Raw genomic sequence first — 25,698 nt, forward strand, 5'->3', positions numbered from 1 at the left:
GTGTCAGCCTTTCTAACAGAGAGCAGCTTGTCCAGAAACCCTGGATGCCACATAGTAATCCCACCCAACTTTTATTGGAGAAGAATTTTCTGTGAGAAACAAGTCCTGTTTGCAAAATATAGCAATACACGGCTTTACTATTGACAGATACTGGTAGCGTGAGTGTACCAACAGGAAGCCTCAATGTCTGAAAGGCTGGACCTTGTTTAAAGTCTCTTTTTCTCCCACATACTCAGGCTTTCAAAGCCTTAAGGCCCATGATGTCAAAGTCTTGAGGGTTTGGGGTTTAGCTGGAGATTAAGAATAGATTCTGCTGTATTAAATAACCTGTACTTTTGTTCACAGCCTTAATTGTTGTCATCCTTTTTTACACTCTCTGGTGGGAGCGTATGGCTCTGAACTCTCATAAACCCACAACATTCTCAGTGACTAGACATGGTTTTTCATCCCCAAACAAGTAAAACTGTGGTTTTCTGTAGTTTTTTTTCTGTGAAATCTGAGAGGATGATTTGATGCTTGGGGGAGCTTTGACCCGTTTTAAAATCCAGGACACAGCATGAAATTTTAGAGATGCTTATGAGACCAAGACCACGGGTCAATATCCTATTTGAAAGAACCGTTTTAGCTGCTGTTGTGTGCTTGCAGCAGGGCCCAAAGCACGCAGAGCACCTTCTGACAGAGGAAGCAAGCACCAGCTCACTCATCCCAACAGATTAGAGGCTGCTGACAGATGGACCACCAAGCCATGGCGACTGTGGGCAAAAAAAGCAAGAAAATTGGGCTCTGCTTAAAGCTCTGAGCTAGCCTGAGTCAGGTTTTAGAGAGCTGTGAGCTGATAAAGAGTGTGCCATCCCATTTGAGGCTGGACCAGCAGCTGCAGGTGAGGTAGGATGGCTACAGCCAGCCTTGCTTGGATGGGGGATGCACCTGAGCTTCTCCCTGCCCCACGTTAATGTTCAGCTGTTCCCCAGGTGCCCTGTGAAGCTTCAGTAACTAATGTTTATACAGTGCTTAGAGACCCTGGCATAAAGGAGGGTATTGTTTTAGAACTGCAGCTGTTAGAGATGAAGACAGTCTGTTGATCATTAAATCAATTCCCTGCGAAGGAGGACCACTGTCCCCTGGGAGAGCGGCGTGCTGGGCAGCTCAAACTCAAAGACAGGTTTTTGTATGGTGTAACGACCCGATTATCTGCTGGGCTGGTGTCAGGGACTCCTCTGGGCAGGAGCAGCCTTGCTGCGGGTCACGGGCTCAGCACTGTTAATGGCTAACCAAGGGTGTCCTTTAATAGAAAGGGCTGGAGCAGCTACGTCCTGAAATCACAGAGACAGGACGAGAGGAAATGGCCTCAAGTTGTGCCGGAGGGGGGTTAGACTGGACATTAGGAAAAACTTCTTTACTGAGAGAGTGATCAAACATTGGAACAGGCTGCCCAGGGAAATGGTGGAGTCGCCATCCCTGGGAGGCGTTCCAAAAACATGTAGATGTAGCGCTTTGGGACATGGTTTAGCAGGCGTGGTGGTGTTGGGTTGATGGTTGGACTTGATGTCAGAGCTCTATTCCAACTTAATGATTCTATGATAATTTTGTTGCAGCAGTAAGGGGCTGAATGGTCACAGGGTCGGGAATGAGGACAATGAAAAATCTTGGCTATATTTGAGCTGTTACAAGTGATACCAGCTTCCAGGATGCAGGGCTATCCTGACTCAGAGCTTCACCAACTGGTCCTTACTGGATGCAACTAGGAGATAAAATGGCAGGGAGCTGGTCATGGAGGAAAATTGAACAGAAAGTCTTCAAATCAAGCGAAAGTTCTGGCTGAGGTTTGCGGGTTTTCTTAATTACCAGCAAGAACAATTTTGGGAACACAATGGCCCAGACACGAGTACAGCGTTAGGATTATGATGGGAACAGCTCACACTCGCATTAGTGTTGCAGTGTTTGTAACCAAACAGAAAATGGCCCTCAGAAATCTGTCAACTCATAAATCTCACTAGCAAAATTGTTTTTCTAAATAGTGTTTTTCAAACATTTTTTTCCATGAGGCATGAGTAGTTCTGCAAGATCTATTCAGGGCAGCCACAGCTCATGTGATGCTCACATGGATCCCAGATGAATTTTAGCTTAGCAGGGCTGTCACATAACACACCCCGCAAAATGATGGTGATGAAAATACGTCACACCCAGCTCTCAGCTGTGAACAAGAGTCTCCTCGCGCTGTGAGCTCACGCGTGTGACACGACGATCAGCTGGTGCGCAGACGAGTTGTAATCCCTTCCCCGCTAGCCACGCTGCTGCTCCGCAGGGTTGGGCCCCCTGAGCATTTAGTCCTTGGAGGATTTAGCCTGATCACTGATCCAGTTCTTACTGGTCAAGGCACAGTAAAAAGCGTGCTGTGATCCTAAAAGTGACAAATTGGGCAGCCGGTTACAGAGCCAGCGAAAGCAGACGTAAGGCAGTTACTGCTGCTCAAACACAGGGGATCAGCACAGCTTTAAGTGTAAAATTAAGTATTAAAGTTCCAAACGGAACAAAACCTCTCGGAGAGAAGGAAGAAACCAAGGGCTAGACACAGCAGGTAGTTAGAATTTCATGAGTCCACTCCTGCATCAGCCCTTCACACCCAGGAAGGCAGGCTCTGCCCCTCTCCTTGGAAGGGGCTCAGGAACTTATTCCAACTTTGTGAGCACTGGCAATCCCGCCTGTTTCCCACGGAGACCTGGAGAGAGGTGCCTGAGGCTGACTCACTCCTGTGCTACGTGACATTGGGCAAAGCGTTCCCCTTCCCTGCACCGAGGCGGCTGTGCTACTCCGGGCCAGGGACCGAGGCTCCTGCGGCTGCAGAGCAGCGATGGGGACTTTAGGAATCAGCCATATGAGATCTCGGCTCGGGGAAAGGAGGGATGGGGATGCAGGGCGCAGGGATGGACAGCTTCCCCGCTTCATCTAGGACAGATGTACGGGCAGGGAAGCCACCTCTGTCACCGCTCTTTTGAGGTCTGTGAGCTAAGCCTGGCTGGTCAGCTCAGCCAGCACTGGAAGACGTCAGGCTGAGCTCCATCCCCACCTATCGCACATGGGCTCCCCGAGCTCCGGCATCGCTGATCATGCCGGCACACGCACGGCTTAAAAGATGGGGATGCAGAGCGCACGTTGGGGATGCAGAGTGCACGTTGGGGATGCAGAGCGCACGTTGGGGATGCAGAGCGCACGTTGGGGCAGCGCAGGGAGCGAGACCAGGCTCTTTTGTTTCCCAGTGTCACTTCTCAGTCCCGATTAGCAGCAAAATAGGGCACGCACGCCTCTGACAACTGAATTCCTTGCTGGAAGGGGTTCGGTCATGCATAAGATGGCTCAAAATGAGGCCTGGCTTTCAGGTTTGGAAGCGTGGAGCACGACCTGGAAGGGACAGCTGGTACGTGCACGCTGACTTATTTTCCCCTTTCAAGTTTTGCACCAGTTCTGGGTAACTTTGAAGAGTTGTGGCCAAGGGCAAACAAATGGATGCACGTCCCTTTCCCCCGCAGACAGACCTCGCTACAGGTCTGTCCAGCTTCTAAACCAATCAGCCAGGGAAAATAAAACGTGAGAGCATTCTTAGCATCGCAAATTCAAGCACTCAGTCAAAAAGTGGGGAATGAAGGGTACCAGGCTAACTCAGGCTTGCGCATTGATACCCCTTTATTGATGGGCTGTGCGAGTTTTTCCTCAGGACTTCGATTTTCACGCGGGAAGCACAGGTGAGCAGCGATCCCAGAGGTTTGCAGCTCGGAAAATCCTAGAAATCCTCCCAGGAAAGCAAAGGATCACCCTTCCTCTTCCCCTCGCCCCGAAACACGGGCATCTCCAGGGGCTGAACTTCTGGAGGAGCCGGGTGCGGGGCTGCCCCTCCTCCGAGAGGAGCGACTTCAGCGGGAGAGTTTCCTTCCCCCCGACCCTCCGCCCGGGCTGCCCCGGCACCCGCTGCTCCCTCCCGAAAAGTTGGCCGGGAGAGCGGGGCCCTTCGAACCGGGGCGCGCACCGGCAGGGCAGGGCCCGGGGTTCGCCCGTGGGGGGCGGGGGGCGGGGGGGGGGGGGGGGGGCGAGCCGTGCCGTGCCGAGCCGTGCCGGGGGCGGGGAGGCGGGCGGGGGCCGGGCCGGGCCGGGGCGGGGTGTGCGAGGGCGCCTGCGCCGGCGGCGCGGAGCGCGGCGGAGCGGGACGGACCGAAGTGTAACAAAACAAACGGGGCTTTGTATCGCCTTAAAGGCGCCGCGCGCCGCCTCCGCGCCCCGCGCAGCGCCCGCGGAGAGGGGCGGCAAAACCAAACAGCAGCGCGGGAGGGCGAGGAGTAGCCGGATTTGCTTTTTTTCCACTGCTTTTTTAATTTTTTTTTTTTTTTTTTTTTTTTTAAATAACACGGGAGAGGGACGGCGCGGAGGGGAGGGCGGGAGGCGGGCGCGCGCCCTCCGCGGGCGCGGAGCCATGCGGGCCGGGCGCGGTGCCGACGGTGATGGCTTGAGGGGCCGGCGGCGGCGCGGTCTATGAGGCAGCGGGTCGGCGCCCCCTGCGCACCTGCTTACCGCGCTTCCGCGGGCGCGGAGGGCCGCGCAGCACCATGTCGCGCGTCGTCCAGAAGAAGAACCACTGGGCCAGCCGGGTACGGCAGTGCTCCCTCACCCGCGGGCCCGGCGGGCAGCTGGGCTTCGTCCTCCTCGGCGGCGCGGAGCACGGCGAGTTCCCCTACGCGGGCGCGGTGGTGGGGGACGGCGAGGCGGCGCTGAGCGAGGGGGAGCTGCTGCTGGAGGTGCAGGGGGTCCGCGTCTCGGGGCTGCCCCGCTACGATGTGCTGGAAGTGATCCGGAGCTGTAAGGACCCCATCGTGGTGAAAACCGTCCGACAAGGTGCGGGGTCGGGGCCGGGTGCGGGGTCGGGGCCGGGGGGGACCCGTTCCGCGCTGCCCACGGGGGAGGTGAAGGGACCCCTCCTGTGGTGCTGGGTGACCAAGGGAGAGGCCAGTGTTAGCCCTTCGGGGCAACGCAGGACCCCGAAAGGAGCGGCACGCTGCGTGCGGCAGTGCGCGTACGTTTGCGCGCACTCGTGCGCGCTAATGCCCGGGCGCGGTGTCGTCCTGACTCGGTCCGGGGTCCCCCTGCAGTTTTCTGGCCTGCGTTAAACACAGCGAACAATTGCGTTGAGACTTTGGCGAAGGCACCGCGGAGCCTCCAGCGCTCCCTGCGGGGGCACCCATGGGTGCTGGGGTAAGGGGGGGAGCCCTGTGCCCGGGGCTGACCCCTGGAGCGGCCGAGTCAGCCCCGCGGCTGGGGGAATGTGGCAGAGATTCCCTCCTCCAGCAGCTGAGCATCCTTGCGAGCAGCCGGGCTGCTGGGTGATGACTGGAGGCTCGTTCAAAAAAAGTGCAGCATGTGGCTGCCGGCTTTGGGAAAGGAAAAGCTGTGACCTTCCTGCGAGGGCAGTTCCCCTTCTCTGGCTGAAAGTCAGCTCGGGTTTGCTTTTTTTATTTTTTTTTTAATTTATTTTTCTGCCTTGATGTGGAGCTCCCAGCCCTGCAGCGTGCAGAGGAAGGCAGGCACAGGTAGCTCTCCCGTTTGGCTGGGGAAGAGGATAGGAATTCTCCCATGCGAGGTGTTTTTTTTGGGGGAAAAAAAAAAAAAAAGCCATTTCACATCCGTGTACACGCAACAGTCGCTCAACAGGTTAGTGTAACAGGCCTGGCTAATAGGCTTGTCATTTCCAGGGCAGGACTTGAATTTAGTTCCAGGAAAGTGTTAGTGTTGCCGCAGCCGTGGAGGTCGGTGGGATGGGCAGGGTGAGCTGGGCACCGAGGGGTGCAGGAGCGCCCGGATCAGCTCCCAGTGGAGCAAGGAAGGGGAGTTTTCTTCCAATCGCCCAAGAGATTCCTTAAGGAAAACTTTACTTGTCATCCAGGCATCCCAAAGTTGGGGGTTTTGCTGTGGCTGGTGGTGCAAGAGGGGCTGTGTTGGTTTTTTGTTGTTTTTTACTGTACTTGGTTCAACCCAGCTGGTCGCTGCAGACAAAATCTCTTGCCAGCTGGCAGGCCCGTCACCTGAAGCCTTGTCCCCAGCCTCACCGGTGAGCAGAGCCAGAGGGCTGCAGGCACTTGTGTCACAGCCGTCCTTCAAACCTCCCGTGCTGGAGCAGATCGCAGCGATGGGGTGTCAGAGAGGAGCTGAGCTGTCCCCCTCTGCCACCTGCTCCCCTTTCTGGGGCAATGTCAGCTCAAAACTGCCCTGGAGCTGATGTACTGAAGCATGGCAACATTTCCAAGAGTCGGGAGAAATATTCTGGCAAACTGTGTTGAACTCCCAACAAAAGCAGTTTTCTTTAAACGGATGCGTATTTTTCCCTGCTGCGTTTCCTCAGCTTCACTGGGAAGTGGGGAGGGAAACTGAGCCTGCTGGTTTCCCTGCCCAGGTGGGAGGGGGAGAAAAGCATGAAGAAAAGTATGAGGAAATTAGGCAGGGTGATTGTTTTGGTGGTTTTGGGTTTTTTTTTTTCATACTGATTGTTTTAGCAGAAGTGTTAAAATACAGCTTCTGATGTTGTAATGTGATCGGTGTTGGTGGATGAAGGAAGGTGCATAAAAAAAAAAACCTCCTCCATAAAAACAAACTCTTCCCAACCAAGCAATTTGTGATTAAACTTTTTGTTGTTTTGGAAACACTAGTTAATCTAAATAGAAACATGTTATGGGAATATACCAGAAATGACAGAATTGAGTGGTAAATGTGTCTTAGTTCCAGCATATAGTCAAAAGAAGGGGAAGAGAGCAGAGTTTTAGCATACTGCTTGGGGTTACCTGGAAGTTGGGAGAAAAAGGTTCAAAACCCTGGCTGCAGTTAAGGCAGGCATTTAAACCTTGGACCATCCTGATCCAGAGTGAGAACCAAGCCCCTGGTTACTGTGGGGTTGTAGTTTCCTTTTTTTTTTTTTTTTGTCACCTTTTTATTTTTTTTGAAATGCTTTTTTAGACAGGAATGTAGAATAGAAATATAAATACATATATTTAAATAATTAAATATTTTTGTGGTCTGGAAACCGGTTCCCTGTGCCTGTCAATGATAGCCTGGCATCTGCGTGCTGTTCTGTGCAGAGCGGGGAACTCCCTTGTGGATCAGGATCCGAAGCGTGGAAAAGGAGAGTGTTTTAATTAAAATGCGTTACTTCTATGTTGATTAAAAATCTCATTATGGGGATGGCAACTGTCATTCAACAGGAGGTGTGTGGCACTAGAGCAGACAGTGAAGGAGTGTGAAGATTGTGAACACATTTTTAACTGTGATTCTCCTCGTCTTCCCAGTTCTTAGTGCCTAATCGACTGGTGCTGAAGTGCTAGGGCAATATTAGCCCGGAAATGTGTGCATTTTATTGCCTTGCCTATTTTGTATGACATTTACAAGGCTGAAAAAATAGGAAATTTGCTGTAATTAAGTCAGTCCTCGGCAAGCGTGAACAGAGAAAATGACTGTTACGACCTTGCATTTGGTGGAAGACGAGGGACTAGGACGTGAAACATAGGTGGAACAGGCTGTGCATGGGCTTTATCATAACTAGGGGTTACGGGTCCTGATGCGGTATTCCTTCTTGCTTTTGTGAGCCGTAGGTTTGAATAGGTTCCCACAAAGTACGAAAAGGGGGAACCTGTATGAATTCTCTTGATTGGAATAACAGTATTTAATACTGCTCATGAGGGGTTTCTTGGTCCTCTGCTTACCCTGTGAGAAAGAGGGAGGAAAGCTAAAGAACTTCAGCAAAACTTCCCCTTTCTTTTCCCCATACGCACCCTTTTCTGGTATTGCGTTGAAGAAAAAAATGTATCATGATGGTTGCCTGGTTTTTGGGGAGAGAGAAGAAGAATCTGCTGCCATGTATCTTCGTAACTTTCAGAACTGTCAAATGTGTGAAAAACGCTCAGTAAACGTAGCGCTTTTATGACTGACTGTTTCCATCTTACATCTGTGCCTAAATTCTGACGGAATTGGCAATTAACTGCTGTGGAGTTAATAAATGCATTTTTATTATTAGTTGGTTTGAGAGGATAGAATTAATAGATTGAAATATAGGAGCAATGGTCGCATATTCTTGTGTAAAGCTGGCATTGCCTTAACACGATGATTTCTCAGTTGTATTGTGAATATTGTTGCTTCCTTGAATACACTTCACATTTTTCAAAATAGCTCACCTGGGTAAATCAATAATATATAGTTCACTTGAATAAATCAATAATAAAATCGGTCACACTGTTTCTTCTAAAGTGTCTTGATTGCCAGAGTCCAGCACAACAGAACAGAAGTTTATCATGCTGTTCTTCACAAAGGAAGAATTAAGGCTGTATCTACAAAAAATTGTCCGTGTTTTGTTCAAGGCAAGGTATCTGGATTCTCTTTCTCCCTCGGTGAGAAATGGGCACATTCAGAGAGATTTCAGATTGCAGCCTTTTATTTTTTTTGCTCCTTCGTTAGGTGACCTGTGCCAAATCATACCAAGCCAGATGCTTGGTATGGGAAACTGTCAAAGTTAATATGTTTGGACACGCATTTTGAAATTGTTTTTTAGTTCTCAGTTCAACGCTTTGTTTCCCTAAAAAGTCTCAGGATCCCAAGCTCTAAATGACCAATGGCTTTGAAATCAGGAGGTGTTGAGATAAGTTTATGCAATTAATACTTTTCCTGGTACTTTGCAGCTGGATGATCCCACAGCAGGGAGAAGTTATGGGTTTTTTTTTTGTTTGAAATTTTTTTTTTTTTTAGCTCTACACAGTGCAAACAGGAGCAGGCGTGATCCCAAACAGAAACGGTCACTGTTTACCCAGCGCTATCAGCTGCATTTGTTTCTTTTCAAACATTAACTTGACCCTACCATAGATTCTGAAATACGGTGCAGTGACTCAACGCTTCAATGTCAGGCTGGCATTTGCTATATGAGGCGATCACGAAATGTTGAAATTGGTTACATGTACTAGTTTGAACAAAACCCGCTTCTTTCCAAAAGTTTGCATGAGCTGGTATTTGGACCTTTTGCTTCTATTTTCCTGAGCTTGTGAGAGAGTTGCTGTCTTGGATATTTATTTATTTTTTGTAGAACATTTTAAAAAAAAAAAAAAAAGAAAGAAAAGTTGATGCATCTGTAAATTTTTGTGTTAGTAGTTCAGCAGGCGCTGGGAAGCAGAGCGTCACTTTGTCAGTGGGTGACACTGAACATCCCACGCTAAGCACGGTATGCCGGTGCCTGGCACTGCAGAGACCGACAGCGAGCGCCGGTGCCTGCCTGCCTCCCTGAGATGTAGCAGAGCTTGTGGTGGGTTTAACGCGCCGGCAGCCTCCTCCGTTGGGCCAGCAAAGGGAAAAGCTGTTTAGAGAGCGAGCTCTTGCTGTTCCTAGGAGTTTACTTCTGCAGCGTCACGCGTGAGCTCCAGAAAGTGTTTTCCTTTAGTCTTTGCGTAGCTGAGTGCCAGTCACTTGCACGGTGAATTCTGCAAGTCATTTTTTCATTTGACCCAAATTCTTTCAGGACCCGAGTGGATTTGAAGCGGAGGGAAAGATTTGCCATCCGAAAACCTGGGAGATGTTCGTGCATTTTAGATTTATGAGGCCCTTTTTCAATACTGACCCACTGGGGTGAGCATTGTGTAGGGCTGGTCACTACTGAAATGTAAAATAATAAAAGGCAGAATCTCCTTTTTGCATCAGCTCTAACTTATTTTGGTACAAATCAGTAATCTTCTTTTTTTTAAGGTAGTACTGCATTTAGTAGTCGTGAAATATGTATATCTATATATTAAAATACTGCTGTGAGGAAGACCTTATCTTTACTTTGCCTGAATTTACAGCACAGTACTTGTCAGGATTTAGAAGTTGATCCTGCTTGTGGCAAACCAGTCATCCATCCTCTCCAGAGCTATGACTTAACACCCCAGAGATGGACATTAGAGCCTAAGTGCCACATCTTTGCTGTTATAAAAATTTTCAGGAATTAATGTGATCCTTTTAATGGCATGAAATGGGATTATGTTTTCCACAATAAGGTTAATCTTTGCACTCATTGAGATGGGACTCCAGGCTCTCACTTTATGGCCAGTTAGATCACAGAGCAATTAAATCACAATTATAGTCTAATTACGAGCAGTCATTCAACATCATTGCAAAATAAGATGTTAACACCATCTTGCTTGTTGTTTCCGTTTGTTTTTAAGAGCAAGTTACAATTCCTGCGTGAATGAATTATTGACCTGCTATTGTGAGATTTAAGATTCATCTTCCATGTATCTCAGAAATTTAAGCACTTCTTTTAACAGGTTTGAAAGCCAAAGCATCAGTAGCTCATTGCGTTCCCGTGTTTGGGATTGTCATTTTGCTTTGGTTCAGGCTGCGATCATTCATGGATCTCTTCTGACTGTTTCAACATCTATTTATCTGATGCCTGAGAAATACTCCTACTCCTTTGACAGTGTATGCCTGCATCAGGGAAAGCATTTGCCCAAGGGCAGCTACATTAAGGTGTAAAGATCTTCTGAGTAGCACTTCTGTGGCTGTGGAGAACTGATGATTTGGGCCAACACATCCCTCATTCCCTGTAACATGGAAACTGAGAAGATGCTTCTGCCTGGAGGGCTTTTTCTGCCGCATTAGCAAGGTCTGAGCTGTGGGCAAGGGTAGGATCTTTGGGGCCTCTATTGAGGTTTTTTAAAAGTTGACCAGGTTTGTTATTTATATTCCCTTACTTTAGTCGAGACACAAGCTGTACTTGTTAGTTATTTCAGGTGGTTGGTTGGTTGGTTTTTTTTACAGTTCCTCTGACTTTGACTGGGACTCGTAAATCAAGGCATATGGTTTTGATCTTTGTGTGCTGCAAGTGACTTAAATTTCTTGGTGAAAAGCATGCAGTGCTGGTTCTGTATGAGCAAGTGCTGTGAATTTATAGAAGGACGATGAAGAGTTCGAGGCAAGATGTTCACTGAAGGCAGGGTTCCTTACCATGAGCGACCAGTGGTACTTGGAGGGCTGGTACTTGGACCCCTCTATCCCACCTGAGCTCCTTCCAGCTCCATGTCCCAACTCCTGGAGCAGCAGAATACGGGATCCTCCTGGTCCGTATTTCTTCAGAGTTTTTCCTCTAGCTCAGCTATGGGAAAATTTTTTTTTGCTTTTTAGAAACTGAGTATTAAGTGACCTTTTTGCACCAAGGGCGCAGGGATGGGTCATCCCCGCTGCGATCTATGAAGATCTTATCCGCTCCCGTTACCCTGTCACCGGAGGCACCGCTTGCAAGACAGAGAAAACAGCAGCTTTTCGGCCCTGAGTGACAGCGCTGCTGAGCGTGCAAGACCAGCTCCTGCAGAAACACAATTTTCACCGCTATCATCATTTTCTCTGTCTCTCTTGACACTTGATATTTTGTTTTCTCACTTCGTATTTCAGTCTCACGCGACTTGCTCTGGCTTAGCTGTTGTGGTGGTTTCACAGGTGGGGCTGCGAGTCCTGCGGGAGCTGGCAGCCCGCAGAGATCCGCATATTCGGTACGTTTGATGGTTTAAGTTTAGGGTTCCCTGCAAGATTCTGGTGTTGGGAAACAAACCGAGGCCTGGGCTATCGGCCAGAGTTTGTTTTCTACTGATCTGACGGAGAGCTGTGGAAGAGGCTGCCTGTTTCCAGAGCAGTTTGGCAGCTTTTACATTGGGCTGGTATGTTGGCAGATTTGGATTTTTTTTTTTTTTTTTTCTTTTTTGCTTTTCTTTCTAGACCAAATAGGTGGGCCAGCATCCTTCTTGGCCCGGCAGGAGCAGCGTGGCTTGGGGTAGCTGGGATATTTGTGTTGAGATCCACCCTTCAGTTTCCAAAGGTCAGACACTCCATCCATCCTCCCTCCTGTGACAATTTAGATGGTTTCCAGAGCTATTCCACTGCTATGGGCTGGAATGATGGCACCGCTCTCTCTGCTAGTCCCCAGCCCTGACTTTGGCATCATTTGTGCTGAACTGTTTTGTGTTAGTAATATTATTTAAACCTACGTAAATTCTTTTTTTTAACTGCCCCTAGTAGACCTTGGAGAAACTAAATAGTGTTTTTTTTTTTTTTCTTCAGGTCCTGACGTTTTGGGTTACATTTTTACAGACTTGGCTTTTGACTAAGAACAGTTCCTGTTTTTATATTTGAGAGGGTTTGTATCGTAACTTAAAAGACAAGTAGGGTAAAAATATTTATTGGATTTCATTGACTGTCCCGTATTAGACTAAACAATAGCACTTACTACACGGTGTGAAAATAATGCAAATCACCCTGTCTTCATAATGGAACAGGAAAGAAAAAAACAAACAAAGCCTTCGGGATGACTTGCAAAGTGGAACAGATGCCCTTACAATTGCAAGGCATTTGAGTAAGGAATCAGTTTTGCATGGTTTGCTAATCCTTGACTAAAGAGTTCATTGTCTTGGATTATACATCTGTAATTTTGGAGCCCTGAAGTCAGTGCCTCAGTACAATTAGGTTGGGAAGAGACTGACTTTTCTTTTTTCGTATCCTTAATCACAGTGGCTTGTTTTTTAAGGGGAAACCTCAACTCTGGGATTTTCATTTAGTTATTAACAAAAAGCCTTTGAAAAAGAAGCTGCCTAAAATCCTGCCACTCCCTCAACACAAACAAAGCTGTGCAGATACTGTGTACTTTCAAAAAAAACCTTTGATGTTCAAGTTCTCTTACTCCAGTGGTGCAGATCCTGCTCTAAGTGGGTGTTAGTCCAAACGGATGACAGACACAGATGTCTTTGATTTTTTTGGATGCACGAGAGAGGGGAAAGTTACCTCCCAAACAGGCTGAACTGGACAGGTGAGGACCTGGGCTATAGAGTAACTGTGGAAAGACTTTTCTTATAAATAGCAAGGAACACACCTGTCCTCCTCCTTTCCCATAGGTGTGTGTAGAATTCCCAATTAGCCATTTAAGTGGCAGGGATACAAGAGGATGCTCCTGGGGCTTGGACCTGCAGAGGAACAATTCACTGGAGCCTTGCTGGAAGCCAAGAATGGCTGGAGGAGATGGGGAGAGAGATGGGCAGTAGGAGATACATCAAAGATACCAAAAGCATCAGGTTGAGGAAAGATTTCCCTGTTCACTACTGGGTTTGTTACTGATGCTGAGGCCGTCTCTAAAAGCAGAGGTAGCTGAGTGCTTTCTGCAGGACCAGCCAGGAGCGTGGCTTTCTTTCCAGCTGATGACAGAGCAGTCTAGACCAACGTCTTGTTCTGGGAACCCTAATCGCCTACATCGATGTATAATATAGGATGTTAGGGTGTGGTGGCTAAAGTAACTCGTGCTCCTCCAGGCTGTTACTGGAGGACAGCCCACACAGCTCCCCTGTGCTGCACGGGGACGGCTGGGGGACGTGTGGCACAGCGCAGCCTTGGGGGAGCTGATCCCCAGTGAGCCTGAGGAGGAGAGGTCTACGGTTTGGCTGGTTTTAGGGACCTTGTCATCTCCAGGCTGAGTCTCCCCTTTGCAGTGCTGGTGCCTGGGGAAGGTGCTGTGGGACAGGATACCTGATGGCGCTTTGGCAGCCGCCTGTCCAGCCCAGGCTTTGTTCTCTTCCTGTCCTAAAAGGTGAAAGAGAGATTAGTCTGATGCAAAACAAAGAATCATGTCCTTCTCTTTTGCATTTTCCCTTAAACAGTGAAGTGACTAACATAGAATATCTTCTTAATGTGCACTGGCTGTGGTTGAGAGGAGCAGCAGCAGCCTTGTCTGCATGAGCACGTCCAGAGGCTCTGCTGGGCTCACAGTGGGGCACTTCGAGGATCACGGATTCGGTTGCTTTTGACGAAAATCAGTAAGTTGTTTGTCTGCTGGAGGGGATGGCTTTTTGTTGTTGTTGTTGTTGTTGTTAGATTGTCTTCTGCCCATACCCCAGCAAAAGTTGTGTATTTGTTTTATGTGCAAATACCAAACTTGCTTAGCAATGGTATATGGTGTTTTGTTAACTTTTGTATAGCCTGTGTGCGCTATGGAGTCCTCTCTGTCACCTACTACCTGCTGTTATTAATCAGACTGTTTCCAAATGGAGATCTGAGCTGACATACTTTTCTACATATACCATAGCTGTACTACCCTGTTTTCTTTTTCTTTTTTTCTTCTTTTTTTTTTTTTTTCCTTAATGAAGAAATATGGGCATGCTGAGACTGACCCAATTTCACATGGAAGTATTTTTGTCTGAACCTAACCATAGTGTCTATAAATCCTTCATGTTGCAGGAAGCTTTGCTTGGGACACGTGGAGCGAGGCAATTCAGTCACCAATAACTGTCTGTCTCTGGCTTTCTGCAGGAGGTGAAGAACTGCTCTGGGCAAAATCCAGGGGTGCTGAGTACACCAGGACTGTGCTGGTCCAAGGGTTGGCTGCTCGGAGAGGTTAAATATAGGGGAAAGTTTTACATGAGCACCCAGCCCAAGAGGAGGAGTTTGTGAAAATATTGTATATCACCTATCAAAATAGCTCAAATTCTTGGGTGAGGCTCCTGGAGCACGTGGTGGGTCTGTACATGCGTGCACGTGTGTGTGTGTGTATATATATGTTTACTTTTGCACTTTAGCATTCTTCTTGTGAAATGCTCCTTTAGTAAAGCTCCAGAATCTTCTCTTCTTGTCTCTCTCTTTTTTTTTTTACTTTTTTTTTTTTTATTCTTTTCCTTTTTTTGTGAAAACTAATCCCATGACTCGGGAAACTCGGGCTGTCAAACAGGCAATGCCACAGATTTCGCCATAAGTGGCAAAATTTATTGTTGGCACAGCTGCTTGAAAACTGGAAAGGAAAAGTATGAAACCACCACCATTGTGGCTGAGAATGGTTCCCATGCCTATTACCTCATCATGAGATGCATGGGCAGCCTCTGATCCTGTAAAAACATTTAAGTTTACTTCTGTGGTGTTCCCGTGATGAAACAGTTTCAGCGATACTCGTCCTGTAAATCATCTGCAGAAACTTGTTGGTTTTGAAAGACATCTTGCTCATGAAACCTCTCTGTTTTCTAATCGGGTTGTGTGACGTGGCTGCTGAAGAACATCCACGTTCCCTTTTCCTGACAAATGCTGGGGGCAGCTGCTATCTAGACCTTTGGCTGGTCCCTGTGACTCATTTCGAGAGTACAGGAGGGAAAACTAGAGCACACCTATAAACCTTATCTCAGAAAGGTGCCTGGTTTCGCAGTGCACACAGGTCTCTGGCATTTTGAAGGCAATAAAGTGGCATTCAGCTCCCTCTTTCCCGAGGCAGGTGGCAGTTACACTTTAACAGAAGGTCACTCCTTTATGAGGGTGAGAGAAGTGGTGAGGACTTGGGTGCACGATGGCCATCTTTCAAGCCTGGTGAAGTTTGGGGCCCTCTTGTGCAGGAACCAGAGAGAGTTGTCCCTGCCTGGATGCTTTGCAGGCGAGGGAGGGTGAGGACTGAAAAGACCCCAAGTGATGTTTGGAGGGAGGAAGCCAAGCACAAAGGCTGTGTGACTTGCTTGAGATGCTTGTGGTGAGGTTGTGGGCTCTCAAATCTCAGCTCCCCATAGCTGTGCTGTGGGGCTCTGCTGCTCCCCAGATCTGCATTAAAACATGTGAAATAGGTAAACTGCTTCAGCTGGAGCAACTCCCTTCTGCATCGCCACGCTGTCCTGCTCAGGTGGAGATTTGCCATGACGGTGTTTCCATTTAAAATACAACCCTCTCCCTACAAGTTTTTTACTGTGTGCTTGTAAAACATGTCAAAGGTGGAGATTTTTATCTGCCGAAGAGATGACCTAGAGACTATCCAAGATGGCTTTCCCATTTATTTTTGTTTTCTGTTGCCAGTTTTCCAGTTGTATTAGTTGATGCTGGAAATACACATGTATCAGTTTTTCCAGGAGCTAAATACAGTGGAGTTGTTTTGGTTTTTTTTAATATAGTTCTGATCTGGGGTAGGATATCTTGGTCACATTGCAGGCTGGTAAGCACTTAGTGTGTAAATTGGTGTCTGCTGAAGTTGTTACACATGAGAAGAACCCCAGTAAAAACGAGAGTGCTTAAATTTAAGCATGTGTTAATGTAACACATCGCAGAGGGCTTTTTCTGTCTGTCTGGTTGTAAAAGATGCTATAATTGGTGCTGAGACTTGCATAAACCAGTGTGGAAATTGCTGTTTGCCTAAAAGCTGGGCAAGTTGTTGCAATCCCGAAGTGCTCATTGACATTAAAAGGTTGCAGCGGATTAACCAAAATCTATTTCAAATTGATTTGCTGTAGCTGGTGCATAACTCAGCCTGGTCATCTGTGCCCTGCTTTGGGGCTGCCGTGCTTTGTGCTGGTTTGAGTCCCGAGACCGAGTGGGTGGGCTGGCACTGTGTCTGGCTCTAACAGAGCTGCCCGCTCTCCCCTGAGGATGCTGGGGAAGACAAGGAAACCCTGGCTCCAAACCGGCTTATCACAATAAACTTTTATTTTCAGTGTTCTTCTCTCATTTGCTACAGAGCCTGACGTAGTCGTGGCTGCCTGGATGGGATCTTGCCGCTGGCTGGGAGCACAAGTATTTTTCCGCGGTGCAGCTGAGTTGGCAGGGAAGGTTCCATCAGCTGCCTGGCTGGAGCCCGGTTCAGGAGGTGCTGGATACAGGAATTCATTGGGTGGTTTCTGACCGAGTGTTTCTGCTGTTTGCGGCACCTCCCGCCCTCCAGGTCTGGGGGGGTGTGCTCACCAGGAAGATTCAAAACTTTTCTTTAAACATTTAGGGACTTTTTTAGCCATTTTACAGACTTTAATTAAAACTGGTGTTCCTCTTTTCCTGTATTGATTGCAGATGGAGGTAGATTTTACAAATAATAGTCACGCAGCTGAATTTTGCCGCTGTTCTGCTCCTGTTGCTCTGTTTTTATAAACCTCAAGCATCTTCCCAGCAACCTGTGAGCTGTGTCAGGCAGGGTCCTCTCCTCCCTGGGCTCTTGGCTGAGTAAAGCCTTCCCATTAGCATCACCAACTGATAAACAAAACTTCATCAAGGCCTCGAAAGGACAGACCTTTCATGTATTCGAACACAGCAGCAGCGCTGCTGAATGCTGATAACTGTCTGAACCAGTGGCAGAAGCAGTGGGGAATATTTATTACGTATTTATTTTTCCTCAAAGTCCCTGATGTAGAAGAGACTCAGCATTATTATGCATTGCGGTGGATCATGTTCGGAAGACTACTTGTCATAAAAACATTGTCTCTAGCTCAAGTTTAGCAAAAAGATGCTCTCAGACTCATCTCTCTTTCAGATGATATTTCACATCAATGCCTTGTAATATCCAGGTGAGCTTGAAGTTGTAACATTTGCAGAAAATGTCTGCTTTCCCCCTCTTGGAGGTAAATGAGCAATATTCACACTTCTTAGCACCAGCTCACTAAGCTGCCTGAAACCAAATTAAAAAATACGGAATGGTGTTTGCATTGTTTTCCCCTTCTCTCAACTCTGCATTTCCTCTTCACTGGTCAAATCAAACGGCAGTGACATTTCAAAGTCTTCCTGAATGGCAAAATTAGAAAAATTCCTTTTCTAAGAAGTCTGCAAGAGGTAGTTTAAACATTGCATGCAGCCACTCCAGTAGGAAGTTGTTTAACTTGTCTATATCTCTCTTTTGCTGCAGAAGCTCTATTGAAAATGACAAATTGCTTAAAGCAGTTTCCATATTAGTCTTTAAAAAATTCGGTTTCTTTCCATCCAGAACACGTGGAAGGCATTTGTGCACTTGCCTGACTGTTTCTCTGTCCTAAGGCTCACACTTGATGGCTTTGGACTTGGTGTAATTTTCACACTCAGCTGCTCAGGTTTGTTTTCCTCCAAGTTTCTATTGAATGGGGATTCCCACCCACTGCCCCACCATAACTTAGGTGTGAAAAGTCAAATATCTCCCTGGTTCAGACTTTGGGGACCACGGGGAGTGCAGAGGAGGAATGCTCCAAGGTTTTTTTCCCTTCAGAAGCGCTGTTCAGAGCACTGCTAAATGCGTAATTAAAGCTGGAAAGTCCGTGTCCACAGCCAAGTAACATCCTTTAAAAGAGCCAAGCGTTGAGGGGTATAAATGCTTCACAAAATGACAAAACATTTTTTGTTTAAGCGTTTTCAACTGCTTCTCCATGGCTGTCACACAGGCAGGTACCAGATACAGGGCCATGCAGTTGGCTGTAACTGCTGTAAAAGTAAAACTTGCTCAATTGAAGAGGCTCTTTTCTCTCTTCTTTTTTTTTTTTTTTTTTTTTTAAGAGAAAAGAGATTTGAGTTTATGACAGTGTACAGAGCAGCATGCTGTGTGCTATATATCCCTTGAGGATGTATTGCCAAGCCTTGCACTTGGGCCTGTGAAAAAGGGTGCGGAAGAGAAGAGGGTCTCCTTGGCCACGCTCAATAAATGTCAGGCTCCGAAAATAAGGTGGAAACTGGATTTCTGGAGCCTTAACAGGCCGAAGGAGGCTTTCTGTGCTGCTCTTTTCACCTGGAGTGAGTCGCACCACTTTAATTATTTGCATTATTTAATTATTTGCAGTATTAATTTGCAGAGCTGCGTTTCGGTGGCCCCGCTGAAGCTCCCTTGGCTGGAGAGGGCTCCTTCCCGGGCCCGTGAGCAGAAGGTCGCATGAGTGTCTGCCGGTGTCCACCAAACTTGGCCGAAAGGCAGGCTTTGGGCTGCTGGGTCTGTGAAACTGAGGGCACAAACTGTTCCCTTTCTGACTGGAAGGTGCTTTGCCCTGGATGGCATCGGATAAAAAGGAATCAGCGTTGCCCCGTTGGTCTGCTTGAGACAACCCTCTTGCTCAAGACGGATGATTACTGAGTTAGACAGCAGTCAGGAGGGGATTTGAGGACAATCCAGATGCTTTTTCTCTAACTTGAAGGCATGTCACATCCTGGCACTTCTATTTTTACCCACTTTTCTTGTAATACTTTTTTTTTTCCTTTTATCTGCTATGATCCCTTCATTTTTGGCAGGTTGGGGCTGATGTGATATGTTGACTTTTTTTTTTTTTGGTAGCTATTCCTTTGTTGCCGTTTAACATTTTGTTACAGTGTTGTTTTTTTTCCTCTAAAATGGTACTTAAAAAAGTAACAGTTACAAATTTTCTGGGTTCTGGCTTTGTTTTTCTTTTGATGAGTGGTTTCGGAAATTAACTTGGTGCCAGAATGATGCTGTTTTCTTTGGTGTAGGATATGTCACAGCAAATTCAGGTGAGCTGTCCTCTCAGCTGTTTTCCTATTGCAGATACTGGTTAATATAATCTGTTTTAAATGATAGTATAGAAACTGGCACCCACTGGTAAGAATAACCCGTCCCTGGGAGAGTGTCCTGGTCTCTTGTAGGTAGAGGGCAGTTTATGCCTGGGAGCACAGAGAGTTTATGTACCTTGTTTATGGTGTTTGTTGCCTTTTGTGGAATATCGGATGCTGCCTTCGGCTACTCTTGTTATGTGAAGAAACGTCTGATCCAGTTCTGAACCCTGCAAAGCTCCCTGATATCAGGCAAAAAATATTTTTCTAATGGATATTAAACCTGCCTTGCTGGCTGTTGAGTCTCTGGCTAACAAAATCAGCGCACCCCAAATACCCTGCAGATATCTATTACAGAACCAACTTCTTTATTTATGTAACAAAACAAGAGCTTTAATCCCTTTCCTCTTCCAATATATCTGGGTTGCTTTCTGCTTGTCCAACAGCCAGCATCATTGCAAGCAGGACTGGGTTGCTGTCGTGTTCCCACAGTTTCATGCCTGTGGTTGATAATTAACCTGTTTCTTTAATAAATGTGCCATATTTACTCTGAAGACCTTTTTTCTTTCCTGCTCTCCACTCGCAATCCAGATTAAATCCAGTCTCTTCCCAGCAAAACGCTGAAGTTAGTTAATATTCTACTGGAGGTGTGCTAATAAAACCCCTTGTTACTTGTTTGAAGGGAAGCGACCTCAATGTGTTTCATTTATTTGATATCTCAGGTCAAGAGAATGCACCAAAACGTGGGAGTAAATGCCTGTAAAATACAAACTGAGCACATGGGTGCAGGTACCTGATCAGCAGCATTGGTAATCATTGACATACCAGCAAGATGATTTGGGGGGGGGATGTCTGATTTTTAGAGAATACAGACTCAAATTCTGTGTGAGACTGTGCAGGCGGAGAGGGCAGATGCACGGTCTGTCTCAGCCTCAGTAAGTATTTGGACGGGGCCGTGTCCTGCTTTGCTCGCTGTCCCCGCTGGCGCTGTGGCAGCGGTGGCTTTCTTGGAGCAAGTGATGCCGGGGTGCCTGGCTGGGGACATGGTGCCTGGGGCTGCTGCTGGGTGTTTGCAAGGTCACGTCTCAGGGCAGCGAAGGCAACGTCCTCCTGCGGCCCATTTCAGGGCATGCAGGGCTGTGTGAGCAGGGACTAGTCCCTCTGAGAACATGCCAGGCATATGCTTGCAGGCTTCAGTGTTCCTAGGTATGGGTATGGCAGAGCACACCACATTAAAATTAATGAGCACTCATGCAATTTTAACTAGAATTAAAAACTGTTGCAAAACTTACGTACTGAGTAATGCCAAAATCTGTTTTCCTGGGGAGAGATGGCTGTGGAGCCGCTGCGGCTTAGCTCCTCCACTGCTCCCCTTTCAGATGCCACGTTTTGATTTATCTCCCCTCCCCAGAACCTCCTTTCAGCCTTACAAAGGCAGTGCTTATCATCGCTGTTGTCGGGAGCCTGTGCAGCAGCTTGAGTTACTGCCTTTCCGTTTCTAGTGCCATGCAAGCAAGCGTAAATCTGTGTATTATACGAATTTACATTTGGTGGGATTTGTCCTGACACGTCCAAAGCTTCTGACTCTTGATTCGTTGTTTGAGCAACTTCTTTAATATGGAGCCCTGGGGACAAGACCCAATTTAAAATAAAGTTGTGCGGGTGAAACCAGAAAGGTATGGACTGTACGCCTGTGGTCTGCAACTGAACTAACTGAGAAGTTCAAACTCTGCTCTGCATTTCGTCTCGAGTGCTGCACTCCTAACAGCAACGTGAGCTTCTGGCGTGAGCCTTGCCTTAGCCAAGACAGAAGACGTCTGGTGCGGGCTGAGTGCGGCGCCCGGGATTTCGCAGTGGGCAGAGGCCGATAGCAGCAAATCCTCAGCTGCTTGCTGGATGATACTGTCTTGCTTTTCTCGTGTGTACTGCTTTTATTTAGGTCAGCCTGGCTTTTTGAATTAAAAGATGCATGCACCTATCGCCTTAAGTTCTTGTTGGTGTGGGTTTGGGTTGTATTATTTTATTTGACGAGTTAGTTTTACTCTGCCTAGTGTGCATTTCTTCATTCGGGAACAAGGTGACTTTACTTAAGGTGCAAACTGTAAAACTTCAATTAACTCTGAGTGATACCACTGCTAACTGTATGAAATATCTTGGCTTAAAAGTTTACTACGTTGGCTTTATGAGATTCAAAGCTTTTTGGACCAGATGAAAGGAAGGCTTTGCTGGAAAATAATCCTGTTCCTTACTAATCTGGCTTTTCTTCAAATATCCTGAAGTTTGATGCAAATTAGCACAGAACTTGCTGTGTGCTTTGTGAACCTGTAAAGGAGGAGTTGGGCATACGTGTGAGTAATGGTGAATGATGCATTAAATGAAGCAAGAAAACGTGCTTGATAGAGACTTCTGTCATTTGGGACTGATTTTTCTAAGAACTTCATTTCTAATACTAGATAAGGAGATTTTTAAGTATGTACTGAGGCTGTTGAAATCCAGTAGCTCTAAAGGGCCAGATTTTTAAGTGATACCCAAAATATACAGGTTTCTTATGGAGGATGTTATATATGTGCACATAGTAAAAATTCATCACTGTAGGGTCAGAGGTAGGTCCCTGTACAGCTAGAAACTTTTGGGGAAGAAGCTTAGTGTATTGCCGGTTTGGGGCTAACACTTACTTTTCTTAGATACTTTTGTAATTCGTTTTATGGGTACTGAATTGTTTCTGTGACACGCCACATTGCAGACAAGGGCAAAAGTTTAGCAATCTGCAGTGCAGAAGGGCTGATTTCATTGCCAGCTGCTGATTCTGGCTGTGCAGTTCTTGTACCAGCCAATTAAACCCACACTCATTACAGCCTTTGTGGTTTGGAAGTGAAGTGTTCCTGCCTTTAACTTGTAGTTTTACAGGATGTTGGTTTAGGCTGGAGGTTTGCAAAGCTTGAAATCTTCTATTTTCCTCTGGTGTGTGCTCAAGGGGTAGGGGAGGTGAACAAGGAAAGCTACATGGAGAGTTGCATACTGTGAAATGGGAAGGTGTGTGTTTGTCTTTGAAGCATCATGAACCTGCAGTTACCTCCTAAAATTGTCATGAAATACTGTAGTGTCTGATGTACCAAGTTGCCCCAGATAGAAATGGTCCCTGCTGCAGTGTCCGTCTTGAAAAAATGTCTAGTGCTGTAGGAAGTGCCGAGCATCCCTTCATGAGCATATTCCTTCAACTCCTCAGGCACGGATTTCTGCCTGCTTCCCTCGTGGGGATCTTCTGCCATGTTTGCAGCCTGTTGTGGGAAAGCTGCTGGGCAGAGAGGAGGTCCTGGGGGAGGAGGAGGCAGAGATGGAAGAAGAATGTGACCCTCTGAGCCATTACTGGTGACTGTGCTATTTTAAAGTCAATCTTAATTTTTAGCTCTTCATAAACAAATCTTTGTGCCAGCTTTTTATATAGCTCTGAAGTCAGTTGTTGTGGCTGCTGCTGTGCAGCTGTATCCTCCATGGGTGCCACAGGGAGAAGAGCGGACTTCTCCTTCCCAAAATGCTTCTTGGCACTTGGGAGAACATTTGGAAAGGTGCTTTGCAGAGGGATAAACCTTCGAGCTCTTCTGAACATTGTGTGACAGCTTCTTTATCCAGGAGTAAATAGATGTTATAGATTAAGATGCTGGATTCATTGCGGGCTGCTATGGTAGCTGGTGTCCTTCATCTTGGGACCTAAGGGACAGTCTCTGCCTCCAGTACTTTCATGTTTGACCTGGAAATGCAGTATTTGCCCTGGAAAGGCAGTGTGCAGCACGGGCAGGGAAGCAGCAAGGATCCCATCTCTCAAGAGAGGGTTAGTGATGTTTAGTTTTCTTACGACATTATGGCCCTGTTGATTTTAACTTGGAAACTTCAGTGAAAGCCACACACGCTGCTGTGAAAATTCGTACTTAGTAACAAGTAAACAAGTGATGGAGCAGCCTGACTGACTCAGGAAATTCCCTCCAGACTTCGCAGGGAGGAGGAGCTTTGCATTTTTCTTGTCCTGTGTTTATTTTTAGTCTTGCCTCTAACATTGCTGATAGTACCATTACAGCCCTGCAGATTAAAGTCTCAGCAAGGGGTAGAGTTGAAAGAACGATGCTGCAAAGCAGTCAAAACTTTTAGGATTTTGCAGCTGTGTCAGGCTTCAGGCAGTTAGTTTAGTCCATCATTTGCCTGCCTGGGTACAGCTCAGTGCCATAGCTCTGTGGAAGTCTTTGATTTCCTTGTGCACCGCTTTTTGTCAGAGTCGATGTCTTCAGTGATGACTTTGTCCTTGGGACTTGAAAGTGCCTTGTTTGTGACGTTAATGTTTTGGGTGTAACAGCTGTCTTTTTAGGACCCTTCCTCCCCTTGAATATATTTTGCACTTCCTCTGAGGGTATGATGTCTTTTAGAGTGGAAAGAGAAGAGTTTTAAGTCCTGTACAGCTCCCGTCACTGATAACCCTTGTCTGAAGCCATCAGTAACTCTCACAGAGTTTTGGGTGGTGTTGGTGAGGACAGTCTTGATGGCAGCACCCATCTGCAAGACCAGATGATTTACCCAAGAGCTCTCAGCTTTTCAAGGAGGCCCATTTTTTCCCAGGGTGAGCTGTGTTAGTCTGAGTCAACAGAAGGGTGTTTCATCTTTAAGTCAAATAATGGTTGTTGGGTTTTCTGAGTCGTCTTTTGCTGACCATTAGTCAAAGTCCCCAGAGATGGCAGAGGACGTTATTCAGGACTGCCTAGTGCTCAAAAACTCTTAAAAATAGCAGTTTCTGTTAATAGCTGGTATGCAGTCTGGATTGTGGCTATTATCAGAAATAGCTGAATCTAAAGACATATGTCTTCTGCAGTAATAGAATCTGTACCTGGCCCACGGTGAGAGAAATGTTGGAACAGTTGCAGATGCTCATCGGCTGCGGAGGTGGGGAAGCGTCACCCTTTTTGTGCAGGATGGGGCTCAGGCAGCCTGCGCCAGGCAGAGCATCGCTGGCAGGGTCTGGCCACCACGGGGTGGGGTAGGGCCAGCAGAAACGGCCCATCCAGAGCTGGGTTGCTGTGGCTTGGAGAGGTGCTCATCAGCTGGCCAACTGGTGGTCTCCTCCTCTGGCCAGAGCCCTCCCCACTGTGAGGGCTGTGAATTTGAAGGTAGCTGCTTAGCTCTCCCCTGCACCTTGTAGGCATACCTTAAGGCATAGCCTCAAAGAGTTGCTAAGGAGCCTAATGCTGTGTTTTAACACCCCTAGGACTAGTTTTCCTTATCCTTGAGCAGGGAAGCTGTTGCAACCTTGGAGGAAGTCGCTGTGGCCCAGGGAGCATGTCCAGGGGACAGCCCATGCTTGCTCGGTGGATGTGGTCTGGTCAAAATAAGGTGTTGGCAAGGGCAAAAAACCTTGCTGACACTCCGCAGCATCATGCTAACCCCTCTGTCTTGGTAATCGTTAATGATCCTTGTGAGTCTTCTCATCTTCTGAGTTGATTTGACTTCTGATAATGTGACTTTACAGTGAGTGGGAAAGGGTTTGCAGGAGGTTCCCAACCAGCATGTACTAATGGCACTTTCATTAGTGGAAGGGACTGTTAACAGAGGTGGGAGATGGTGGGGACGAGGGGCCTGGCTGTACTCAGATGCGGTTCCGCTGCTACCGCTGTGTTAGACCAAGGTGTCATGGGCCTGTTGGGTTGTGGAGAAGGAGGCTGGTCTAACACTGGGAACTTGAACGTGTTTGAAGACAAGACCAACGGCTTTGCTGTTCAGGCGTTTTTTGTAGACTTACGCCAAATTTGGGTGCTTAGAGAGCAACGCTTCTTGGCAAGCATCTGCAGGCTCTGATTAGCCTCCTTATAATTGAACACCCTTCAACAAAACCAGCTTTTTTCCAGATGAACTGGCTGTTGAGTTTGCTTTATTTTTAAACAAAGCAAGATCTCTGGGGGCTGATGCCTGTTGGAGTCTCTCTGCGATAACATAGGACGGTTCTCAGTTAGAATGCAGCTGAAGAATAATTTAAAAATACAACAGTGTGAGCAGGGGTGGTTATAGAAACTGCAGAGATCTATTTCTTTACTTGGGAATCTTGGATTAAAGTCTGTTGTTACAAGAAAATCCAAATGACAAGTTTTATTCAGTCTCTATTATTCATGCAGTGAATACCTCTTAAGGCTCTGCAGAAATACGTCCTTTTCTAGACTTACAATGAATAGACAAACACTATGTGTTTATACCAAATGCTGGACGATTTGCGAGTAACTACTATGTGGTTTGAAGTAACAATATACACAATGTATTGTAAATTACTCCCTTTTTATATTTGGCCTATGTTCAGTATAAGATTAAAAGCAAGAATTTATGGGCTTAAAAAAAAACTTTCCAATGCTGAAAGGAAAAAGAATGAACTATAAAGAGGCTTTACATTATATAGTATTTTTA

General features: G+C 46.9%; 1 protein-coding gene across 2 annotated transcripts in view; it reads left to right on the forward strand.

Moving 5' to 3' along the window:
• The first annotated feature begins 4,595 nt into the window (after positions 1 to 4,595).
• MAGI1 (membrane associated guanylate kinase, WW and PDZ domain containing 1) overlaps positions 4,596 to 25,698 on the forward strand; it is a 353,430-nt gene continuing 332,327 nt past the window's right edge. For both annotated transcript variants that reach the window (XM_086470625.1, XM_086470626.1), the window contains exon 1: positions 4,596 to 4,881. In XM_086470625.1, the coding sequence (XP_086326751.1) occupies positions 4,596 to 4,881 (286 nt within the window). The remainder of the gene's footprint in view (positions 4,882 to 25,698) is intronic.

Source organism: Leptosomus discolor, chromosome 9, assembly GCF_034619465.1.
Source record: "Leptosomus discolor isolate bLepDis1 chromosome 9, bLepDis1.hap2, whole genome shotgun sequence".
Lineage (NCBI taxonomy): Eukaryota > Metazoa > Chordata > Aves > Leptosomiformes > Leptosomidae > Leptosomus > Leptosomus discolor.